We start from the raw sequence: 12,484 nt of genomic DNA on the forward strand, positions 1-12,484 counted from the left end.
CACATTAAAGAGAGTCAACCAAATATAAGGGATCAATTGTCTATGAAGGTGCAATGTGAGAGTGCAGTATCTGTCATTTGCCTTTACACAGAAACAACATCAGGCACTGGTGTTAATGCAGCATTAATTAAATAATGAAGAAACTACTGGCAGACAGTGTGTTCCAAGACAAAGTTCTTATTTACCATTAACAAATCCACCGAGGTGGGTGGTGAGCACTAATATGAGTAACATGTTTAGCCATATGTAATCACATTACTTGGTCAGTAGGGAAGAGCTGCATCAGCAGGGACTTGGAAAAATAAAAGTTCCTGAGAAGGGGTAACATGCAATCAATAATAACAAGTTCATAGCAGAAACAATATATTACAATCTTAATGGAATGTATAGGAGTAGCGGGAAGTATGAAGAACTACAGGTTCTTTCATTTGAAGTCTAAATAATGGTTAATGCCATCAACATTACAACACAAAATGCTTAGATAGATGCAATTTTCCTGCTAGGGGTACTGTAAATGTGTTAAAAAGTAGGGCTATGCCTGAAGCAGTAGCATGGCATTGATCATTGCTCTGCGACTGTCCAGCGCAAGGTAGAGCCTTTTGCTGCATTATCAACCGTCTTAAAGGTGCTGAGGGTGGATTTCACTGTAACCAAGTCTGAAATACTTCGAACTTCTCAGACTGTGGTGGACTATAAAGAATGGCCCTATGAAGGCATTTAATGCAATTGTATACAAAGATAGTATGGGCCAACATCAGAATGGTAGAAGTAAATGGAGGAGTGTATATCTGAGGCTGTGTGTACAGTACAAAACCTCCTAAGGGCCAAAAGACTCCAATATATTGTCACCATCAAGGAATAGTCGGCAAGCCCTGGATGTTAAGGTGAATAATCTCAATGGGAGCATCCATGATTTATACAGTGAGAGCTAATACAACAGTTACACAGCATACAAATGAAATGCATGACTTCTGCCAGAAAAACATATGAAACATATACAGGAAGAAATAGGGGTAGTTATCATTAGTCAAAGAATTGCCTACTGACATACACCTGTAGCAGAGGTATTTGCAACAAGTGCACACACTCAAACTCGGACGCCCTAATGCCTCAGTGGTCCCCACCCAAAAATCGTGCAATGATTTCAACTCTTTCTTCATCAAGAAAATTCAGATGATAAAAGATAGTACCCCACCAGCCCCTTTACCAGTGCTATCCCTACAGAAGATGTGAATCCTACAAAGCTCACAGCTTTTCCGTCAATCAGCAAAGGTGGTGTCTCGAAGTTGATGACCAAGGTTAAATCCGGCTCCCCTGATGATATCTGCCTTCCTTGGATCCAAAAAGGTATCTTCTCAGATTTCCCTGACCCACTGATCTCTTTGCTCAACCTATCCTCAAGTTAGGGAATGGTCCTCCTCACCTTTAAGGAAGCAGTAGTCGTCCCACTTCTAAAAAGAAGGTGGGGAAGACTCATCTGTTTTGAAGAACTACTGCCCCATCTCCTTGATTCCTTAGCTGGCCAAGATACTGGAGGCTCACATCACCCAATATCTTTGCTCTTTTCTAGACGACTGCTCTTACCTTGACTCTCATCAGGTGGGATTTCGACCCGCCCATTCTACGGAATCCACTATACTTTCTGTAGTGAGAGAAGAAGCAGACAAAAGATGGGCCCAGGTATTAGTCCTTTTGACCCTATTGGAGGCCTCTGACACAGTGGATCATGGCAACTAAATTGACTGTGTCAGGGCTGCCGTCCTGCAGGGATTGGCATTAGAGTGGATGAAATCCTTCCTCTCTGACTGGACTCAGTCACTTCGCTTATTTTATTCCCTTTTTGTTCATTGAAGGTCAGCCTCAGGGCTCCTCTTTGCCCAATCTTTTATTTAATCTTTGTATCCGACTGTTGGTATATACTCTACAGAGGTGCATGTTGCAAATATATAACTACGTTGACGATGTCCAGCTAATTTTTAACATTGATGACTCGCAAGAATCAATAAAAAAATTTCTGCGCACTATGCTCTATATCCGTGATGTGATGAATTGTCATGAGCTGAAGCAGAATTCAGATAAAACTGAGATTGTGATATTCAAAAATAAACAGCATAGTTGGAATTCCTCTATCTGGCCATTGGAGATGGGTACCCCTCCTATCTCTTAAAAAGCGTTGGGATTCTAGATGATGAAGACCTTTTATTGAAACCCTAGATAGGCTCAGTGATTTTGTCCTGTTTTTTTCAACTTTGAAATTTTTTTAAAAATTGTAAATACTTCTCCATCGAGGCCATCATTCAGATCATTATAGCCCTTGTCATGTCCTGAATTGACCAGGCTAACTCTCTCTATATAGGCCTTCCCATAGGCTTGAGTCAGAGGCAGCTTGTCCAAAACCAAGCAGCTAGATTGGCCTGGTGTCAGCCTTGATTTTGCCACACCAAACCCGTACTGGAAAAATTACATTGGCTCCCAGTCGCTCAGAGAACCCTTTTCAAAATTGGGTGTATTATGTTTGCATCACGATGCAGCAAATGTCCAACTTTTGTGACATCAAGAATTCAGAATTATATTCTGAAGCACAATCTTAGGTCTGCACCACAAAATCCATTAGAAGTCCCTAAACTAACAAGAACAGATTGGGTGTAACTAAGTTTGCCGTGCCTGCTCCTGGAGTTTGGAATTCCCTTCCCCCCAAAATCAGAGCCACAACTTCTTATACGACCTTTAGGTCTCTATTAAAAACCTGACTTTTTGAGACAGGCTTATGGTTAAGATTGGAGTCTCCTTTGCCACTTTGTTTTTCTAGCACCATGATATTTTGTTGGTGTACATGCGCTTTATAAATATGCTTTAATATAACTGTCTACCCTGTGAAACCTTGCACATGAACACCTATTGACATTTCCTCTATAGAATGTATATTCCAGAAGATACACAAAGATTTGAGGTGTTGGTTCATGAACCTTTGCATGGCAATACAATGGCATATGTAATGCCTACACAATGGCAAAACGTGCCTTCACCCACATCCACGAAGTACCATGAATCAGAAAATCCGATGAATGAAAGAAGATGCAGACAGAGAAGGTGACAACCCGACAATAGCGGGCAGTAATTGTCAGATAAATATGAGAACAGGGCATTGACCCTTGCTACCTCAGATGAGGCAGGGGAAATATCAGTTGCAGTTAGAGGCATCAAAATGGCATGTAATGCCATTATTTTTTGCACTGTGGATATCCATCACCATTTACAGCAAGTCAAGTCAAGTCAAGTCAAGTCATAGAATTTATATAGCGCGCTACATACCCAGAGGGTCTCAAGGCGCTTGCAAGGGCCAGAGGATTATTAATCGGAGGCCAATCATCACAGACAGTATTAATTATTTTAGGGCCATGTTTGCACCATTTCACAGGCCCCCTCCCCCTACTTCTTGCCATAGTATGCCCAACACATGATCCAAGAAAAACCATAACAATATTCTATGTTAAATATTAAAAAGAAACATGTTAGCTTTGTGTATTGTATACAAAGGATTTCAGCTTAACATCAATACCCTGTGAGAGAAGATAATCCTTCTGGTGGAAATAAAGGCCTTCAGATTATCATTTTAGCTGGGCCATCAGAAAGTCATGTTGGAGATGCACAATGAATGCACTCTCCCTGGGAAGGCCAGTTAATCAGGTTAGGACAGAACAATTTTACCTTTTGTGTACTAAGGAGTATAGGGTAACTGGAATACTAAAGATTGAACAATGGAATGATTTTCCCTGAATTTCATAGTAAGAATTGCGAGAAAATGTACATTTACAGATATTGAGACAGCCATGGAGAAATATCTTTCTCCCTATTCATTAAATTGTTCTTGAACAAATAATGAGGTGAGGAATCTTTCTCCTTGCAATTTGGTTTACACATATTCAGCAGTGCCCATTTATCTTTCACTCTTATAGTTTAATACAAGGTTCTCCAAAGTAAGTCCGTTCTGGTGGGCCGGATCCATGCCATATTTTGAGCATATCACCATTTAGATAAATGTAGCTAACTTAAAAATCTGGCATGGATCTGGCCCTCCAGGATCGACTGTGGAGAACCCTGATTTAATATATACCACCCTAAGGAAGTATATTTAGAAGTCAAAATATTAAGGGCATTAAAAAACTTTAAAGCACAGCAGAACTTCTTAAACGTCACAAATATTAATGCATATAATTTCCAATTGATCAGAAGTTATTGCTACTGCTTTGGGAACCTAGTTTGAGATGATCCTAACACTACGAATTGCTGGCCAAGGGATAGGCAAACTGATCAAAATGTAGCTGATTTTGTGCAGATTGAGACTGTAAGTGTGTGTGTCAAAATATTCTTGAAGATGGAGGAACACTTTAAATCCAAAGGTGGCATCATGCTACCCTCAGAATTACTGAAACAAAAACATCAAATATTTAAGTGGACTAAGAGTTTTCCTAATTCAAGTGTCGGCAAAAAGGGGTAGACCCAGAACACAAGACGCAGATTGGTTGCATGGAATGTGTAGCCATTTCATCCCTGTGGGAGGCCAGCATAGACTGCATTACAGTAATCTCAGTATGTGTTGTCTTGTGAAAAGTAAATCAATTGTACACATGCTAGCTCAGTATTTCTATGTGGAAGAACATGTTTTAATCGCCTCCCTGTTTAATGGGAAATAGCACCAAACAAAATGTCACACAACCACATGGTGGATTTGGGTCTCCTGATTAACAATTATGATCAAAGTATTTGAGATTGCTTACAATATTTGAATCTTTGAAATATAGACCTATGCATGTTCATGTACACCACTGAAAACCAGTATCAAGATAGAATTAAAAAAGGAGATCAATATCAACATCTGGAGAAAAAACATGGACCCCCATTCCCAGATTGCCACACTTGATCGGTGGCTCTCCAGTGCTTATGACACGGTGGCCCCTCTGAAGCGGACGACCATCAACCGCTCTCATAATGCCAATAAATGGTTCAGCCCTGCTATTAAAGCTAAAAAACTAGAGGTAAGACAGGCTGAACGAGCCTGGAGGCGAGCATACTGCCCCACTCGTAGACAACATTTTGTTACCATGCTCAAAGAATACAAAGTAGCCATCTTGACAGCTAAGTCCGAGTATTTCTCTAGACGCATCTTGGCGGCAGAATGCCAATCCCATGAAATATTCTCATCCGTCCACGAGTTGGCTTCATCGGACAGAACCCTGCCTAAGATTGCCCCCTCTCAGGACTCATGTGATTCGCTTAACACATTTTTTATTGACAAGATAACCCTCATTAAAGCTAACATCCCTCCCCCCCTCCTACTTTCACTCCACCCCAACCCCCTGAAAACAACCGTTCCCTCACCACTATCCCTCCCCTCACTAGTGAATCCCTGTCCCCCCTGCTTAGCCGCATTAAATCTGGCTCCCCAGCCGACATCGGCCCAGCACGCATTCTCAGCCAGTTCTTTTCGGCGTGCCCATCCCCCGCCCTTGCCCTCCTGAACAACTGCTTCACCTCAGGTTCCGTTCTGGCCCCTTTGAAGACTGCCATATTTCTTCCCATATTAAAAAAACCAGGAGCCGACCCTTCCTCTCCTGCAAACTACCTCCCCACATCCCTTCTCCCTTACCTGGGAAAAGTAGCAGAGTCCCATGTCACCCAGGTGCTCAGCTCCTTTATAGAGAGCAGTAATTATCTTGCCCCCTGTCAGGCGGGCTTTCGACCCCGCCACTCCACCGAGAAGGTGGTTATCTCGGTCATGGATCAACTAAGGGAAGGACTTGACACCAACCCCCCCAGGCCCTGGTTCTCCTCGACCTATCCGCCGCCTTTGACACGGTTGACCACTCCATCCTTTTGTCCCGTGTTAAGGCGGCGGGTATAGGGGGACAGGCCCTTGCCTGGATAGGATCCTTCCTGGAGGGGCGCACAGAGGCGGTCCATCTGGCCGAATTTTCTGCCTCGCCTAGTAGGGTGATATGTGGGGTTCCCCAGGGCTCCTCTCTCTCCCCCCTTTTATTTAACCTTTATATTTTTCCTCTCATTTTTGCACTTCAACAGATGGAGGTCACAGTCTACAACTATGCTGATGACCTCCAACTCATTTTTAATTTTTCTTTCCCTTCACTTGGTATCTCCAGCTTCCAGTCGGTCCTACTGTTTATCCGGGCTTGGATGAACGCAAACCATCTTAAACTCAACCCGGATAAGACAGAGCTGATCCTGACTGGAGGATGTAGTAATCCTTGGTCGTCTTCCTTGTGGCCTAACTATTGGGCCCCCCTCCCTCCCCTTCTAATGCTGTCAAGACCCTTGGTATCACACTCAACCATCATTTGACACTTCACACCCATATAAGTTCTGTTGTCTCTTCTTGTTTTTTTTCTTTAGGCATTATTAGAAAGGTATCCAGGTTCTTTTCTCTTTCCGCACTTAAGCTGATTGTCATGGCCATGATCTTATCTAAGATCGATTACGGGAACATCATCTACAACGGTGCCCCCGCCTATGCACTTCAACGCCTCCAGATGGTGCAGAACCAGGCAGCTCGACTGTATGGCCTACCTAAATTCCATCACTCCACCCCTTTTCTGATAGCCCTCCATTGGCTTCCAATTAAACAAACAGCTCTCTTTAAACTTGGTTGCCTCACCTTCCAAGCTCGGGCAGGCACTGCTCCTGCTTTTATCAACTCTGCTATTACTAACTACAGCCCTGCCAGAGACTTACGTTCTTCCTCCAAATCTTTGCTAGTTATCCCCCGGTTCAGAAAAAAACGATCTGGTGGCCAGAAATTCTCGGTACTGGCACCCACCTTCTGGAACTCCCTCCCCCCCTCTCAGATCCTCTCCTTCATACATGGAGTTCCGCAAAGCCCTAAAGACTTTTCTGTTTGAGCAAGCTTTTAGCCTCTAGTCCTCTCTTCCCCACAGTTTGAAATCCTATAGCGCCAAGAAACTGCCTAGTGAATGTGCGCTCTACAAATAACTCAAAATTCAAATTCAAATACAACCACATGGTGGATTTGGGTCTCCTGGTTAACAATTATGATCAAAGTATTTGAGATTGCATACAATATTTGAATCTTTGAAATATAGACCTATGCATGTTCATGTACACCACTGAAAACCAGCATCAAGATAGAATTTAAAAAAAGGAGATCAATATCAACATCTGGAGAAAAAACATGTTACCAATTTGTTAGGAAGCTCACGGGGCTGCATATGTTCTTGTAACTAGTGTGCCACATTCAATTAGACTTCCTAATGAGTGATAACCCCATGGACAACAGAAGAGATCTAATGGCAAGAAAATCCATGTGTTTGCTTGGATATCTTAATATTGGACCTACATATTAGATCTAGCCACTCAACATTTCATCAGAAGTAAGATATCTGCCATAGGTCGGCCAGGCCTCCGCACTGATTAAGAGGTCAGACCTAAATCACCTCTTAAATTATGAGTGCACTGAAATATCTCATGACTTGTCAGCACAAGAGAAAAAGTAATTTGTGGAAATGGTGACAATTTGAATTGGAAAACGTTCTTCATACTTCTATTTACTCAGTGTGATCTATGCTCAGTATCTGCTGGCCTCATGGCTGTATCCAAGCAATCGATTCAAGTAGCATGTCTTCCCTCATCCCTACAGAATAAAATGCTAATCACCTGGTAGAAGGCGCCCAGCCTGCTTGACTAGTTGTGTTCGGGCAGACTGTAATGGTGTTAGTTATTACATTTACAAGAGACGCTTGTAATGCATATCGCGTGTCATAACAGAACACACGAGTGCTGAATGCATTCAATTCACTTCATAGGCAGTTCACTGAAGGAAAGAGCACTGTTTGCTTCAAACCAGTCCAACCATGTCATACTGTTTAACATTAAATAATACCAACAGTATAGTAAAGTTAAAATATTTAAAAAGCAATGGCAAATAATTATGCCAATGAAAACGTATCTGCATAATCCAGGCAGTCAAAGCAGCTTACACAATTGAAATTAAATAGCCCTAGGGTTATTCACTACACATCCTGCTACTCATCCTTATAATAAAACTGTGTACCGAGCAGAAACAATATTGTCCTTTTTCTTATGCATGTTCATGAACAGTTTACTAACCTGTACATCATATGTCCCATTCAGTAATAGAGGCCTCTGGGAGTTTATATCCTGGATGACACCTGTAAGCATTGACCTGTTGACCTTCTGGAACTCTTTGGAATGACTAAACTGCACCATGTTATGTAGAGCTAAGATTTTCGAATCTAGTTCAGAATCCTGTCGGGTGCGGTTGTGCAATCCTAGATGGTACTTGCGGAAGTGTTTAATCAGGTCCGTGGGGTCATTTCCATAGTAACCATATCCACAGATGTTGCATTTGAAATCCTGAAGCTCTGGGGACAGAGGGGCTGCATCTAAATTGTCATTTGCTGACAAGGTAGCGTTTGCTTTACCGAGTCCAGCACCCCCATCTGAAGGCACTTGAGGGTTTTCCGAGGCAACTGATGCTGGACTAGAAACATAATTGTCTTCTGGACAACTCTGCCCTTTCACTGTCTCATTTGGTACCATCTCACGTTTTTCATGAGTCTCAACTGAATCAGTGGATTGGGTGGACGCACCATCCTTGGAATCATCTGACCTTCTCGGAGACCTAGAGGGTTCAGATAATTCTCCAGCCACTGGTGACCCAAGGGTAAGCATATTTCTGTCTGTCACCTTGTCATTAGGGAAGGCTGGAACACTGTTGTCTGGGCTGAGAGTTTCATAATTGGAAGCAGGACTTTTACACAATGATGCACTTTTCAAATCCTTCTTAAGGCTGGGGGAATTTTCTTGGGAATTTGGATGGTCCTCGCTGCTGTGGAGATCTACAGGATCCCCCTGCTCACTGCTGCCTTGCATCTGATCTGTGGCGAAGCTTTTGTTCCTTCCAGAGTCCACAATTTCAGTACCTAAAGCGTTGGAGGTTGCTGCTTCACCTTCAGTACCAATGTTTCTTAGAGGGGGATTCTTTTTCCGGACCATATCTAGGAAGAAAATAAAACAGATATAATGTAATTTTTTATATTTTATTTGCAGTGCAAACTTATGTAGATATAAGGTCACAAGTACAGACACCAGTAACGATCTCAGACTTAAAATTGCCATCAAAATAAAAGCCAGTTTTGTGTAATATTGAACCCCCCACCCCACCCAAACAGTCAGTTCAAGATGTCCAGTAACTACATTCTCAGTTACTGATGCCCCCATTATCAGTAACTCTGGCAGGGAGGCGGCAGTTTTACTGGCTCAAACTGAGAGGGTCTCAGAACAACACAACACGTAATTACTGATTCGATCATCAACAGGAGTAGCGAATCTAATAGTAAATTAAAAGATTCATTGGAAAACCCTGAATCCTATTTTATTTGCACCTAGACATTTCCCTAGTTAAAAAACAGGACCAGTTATGGGGAAAACATATGGGAATTTGTACAGAAACATGGGAAAAACATATGGCAATTCGTACAAAAAAACAGATTCCCATTGTTTTTCCTCTGTTACAAGTTAACAACCCCTAATGCCCTATATCCCAGAAAGCACAAATACCCTTGGTTTTTGGAACTTCAGGTGCAAGGAAACTGATGCAGGAACCGCACTAAGGTCAGAATGAAAGCCAGTGAGTGATAAGTGAAAGGTGCACCCCTTGACAGTTGTAAGAAAAAAAATCTGAATTTTAAAATGGAAAAAAATGCTTTTGAGGGTAACAGGGAGAATTTAAGGCAAAACAAACTTCGATGTAAAAATGATGATAAAGTAAATGAACATTAGAAGAACAATAAACTGCTAAATGGTGGGAGTTAGAGAACAGAGGGGCATATTATCAAGGGATTTATCTCTGCTTTTTTGGCTTTAAAAGCCAAGAAAGCGGAGATAAAATTATCTCCCTATCAGCAACAGGGTGCTAACACGCAAATTTGCATGTTAGCACCCCTTTTCTCTACGTTTCCCCTTGCATCTCTAATGAGATGCAAAGGGGGCATTCCAGAGAAAAATAATAGGAGAAATGTTGTTAAGAGACATTTCTCCTATTACCAAGGATATCGCTAACCCTGTTAGTGATAAAAAAAAGCAGAGCTTTTTTTACACCTGGTATTTTCCAGACTTAGCCACGATATCCTATGGAAGGTGGATATCATGGCTAAGTTTGTGAGCCCCTATCATCAAGCTAACGCCAAACTTCGAGAGATTATCGTTGTTTTTCCAGCGATAATCTCTCATTTGGCAGTTAGCGTCAGGATTTTTATCACTTCTGAGATAAACGTTGCTAATAGCAAGTTATCTTAGCGATAATTTCCGCCGATGCTTTGCGATAAAAAAATCGTTGCAAAGCCTAGTTAGCGATAAATATCGCTACTCGTTGGTAATATGCCCCAGAATACGTCTAAATTAAAAGGAGGACAAAGTCTGTGTATTGATGTAGCTTGTGACAGAATGAAGACACAAACCAGGGGGCATATTACCAAGCATTAGCAATAATTATCGCTATTGCTTGGTTAGAGACAAAAATTTACCGCTGAGCTGCGGCGATTTTTACCGCAAATAAACCTTGGTATTACCAAGGTTTATCGCAAATGCGATAAAAATCGCTGCAATGCATGAATATCGCTGAAAAGTCAGCGATATTCATGCATTACCGAGCTAATGCTCTTAGCCATGTTATCCACCTCCCATTGGATAACATGGCTAAGAACTGCTCAGGGCAGGTGTTAGCTTTTGGAGATATTCGCGCTTAGAGCGAATATCTCCAAAAGTTGGTAATAGGAGATAGCGATGTTAGCGACTGTTTTCAGTCGCTAACATCTTGACACGCCCACTTTGCATGTCATTAGTGATAAATATCACTGACATGCAAAGCGGGGCCCAAGATGGTCGCTATCTCCTACTAGCTGTCGCTAACTGGTGTTAGCGACAGCTAGGTAATAGGGAGATGATTTTATCTCCGCTTTCTTGGCTTTTAAAGCCAAAAAAGCGGAGATAAACCCCCTTGATAATATGCCCCTAGAACCTTACACTGAAGATAAAGCCTGTGATTGTTAAAATAATAATTACAGCTGTAAGGGCGTTTCCATTATCATGCGAGCACTACAACAGGCACGATGCATATCCCTTCTATATCAAATTGTATTTGGTCGGTGTTAACAGAATAAACAGCAAAACTCAAGAACGTGAATGGGGAATAACTGCAAGCTATGATGAACATACATACTACTGTCTTACAACTTTATCGGTGTTGGCATGAACACCATGTTTGGCACAGTCCTCTGCTCAGACTTATTAAATGAAATATAAAATGCTGTATTTAAGTAGAAAAGTACAGTTACTGACGTCCAAGTAATGAGCTGCCCTTTGTAACCTATCATTTTCTTCAGCCCATCTCAAACAAAATACTCATTGGCAGATAAAGGCAATTGTGGGTCAGAGAAATGCATTTTAGCGCGGGAGGTATCACAGATGTCTAGATGAACCATCGCGCAGAAAGTAAATTCATTGATGTATAATGGAAACACATAATGTCGGTCTGACTCTTAGTATGCATCTGTTAATAAAAAAAAAAAAGGTGCTTTAAGGAACAGAGCTGTATGCTATATAAAGAAAAAAATATTTTACGGTTTTATTTGTTTTAAATAGAGTTGACTTTGTCACTTAGCGGAACTGCGTCCTGTCACCTTTGCGAAAATTGATTCAAAAACATAGCACAGTATCAATTTTGAAAGTGCTCCCAAAATATTATTTTCTCTAATGTCTAGTAAAGTAAATGGTTCAAAATTGCAATCCTTTTCAACGTTGGCCTCTACGCTTCCAAACAGGTTAACTGTCTCGAATGGGAGTTTTCTGAATTTTATTGCTATTATTAGGGACACTTAGATAAAAAAAAGTGCTTACAATTTTACAAATTACCTTTCAAATTAATGTCAGTCAAAAGCTGTTACATAGATCACAAAACAACTGAAAGCAGCTGATTTTCCTAAAAACCGCACTTACAAAACTTGGCACCAATATTTCTGGAAAGGGATGACACGCATGCTGCCTCCTTCTTTGTCCATTTCAAACAAAAACAACACGGGGGTGGCGGGGTTGGTTCACAAAATTGTTCAGTTTTATCACGAATATAGTGATCTTGATGCAGTTATGTAAAGATGATTACGCAAATATATACCTGCACCTTAGAAAGGTTCCTTTGTTTGAATAAAACCGTTTGCTCGAGGCAGCATGTGGAAACAACCTGCAAAACAAGGACCTTAAAATATAAACTCCCAAACAGCTATTCCTAATTAAATACATCACTAAAATGTTGACCTGCACTCTAATCTCCTATGAAGCAGTTGTTCCAATGTGCTAGGAATGGAGTTAACTCAGTCCTATTGAAGTTGGGAAGTGAGGCTGACCAAATTTAAAAACTCAATTCTGCAAAAAGAAT

At 41.4% G+C, this 12,484-nt stretch overlaps 1 protein-coding gene across 3 annotated transcripts in view; it reads right to left on the minus strand.

The window, feature by feature from the left end:
* TRPS1 (transcriptional repressor GATA binding 1) overlaps window positions 1-12,484 on the minus strand; it is a 580,664-nt gene that overhangs the window by 435,704 nt on the left and 132,476 nt on the right. For all 3 annotated transcript variants that reach the window (XM_086966135.1, XM_086966136.1, XM_086966134.1), the window contains exon 2: window positions 8,140-9,050. In XM_086966135.1, coding sequence (XP_086822261.1) covers window positions 8,140-9,048 — 909 coding nt within the window. In that variant the 5' untranslated portion in view covers window positions 9,049-9,050. The remainder of the gene's footprint in view (window positions 1-8,139; window positions 9,051-12,484) is intronic.

This window comes from Lissotriton vulgaris, chromosome 4_1, assembly GCF_964263255.1.
Source record: "Lissotriton vulgaris chromosome 4_1, aLisVul1.2, whole genome shotgun sequence".
Lineage (NCBI taxonomy): Eukaryota > Metazoa > Chordata > Amphibia > Caudata > Salamandridae > Lissotriton > Lissotriton vulgaris.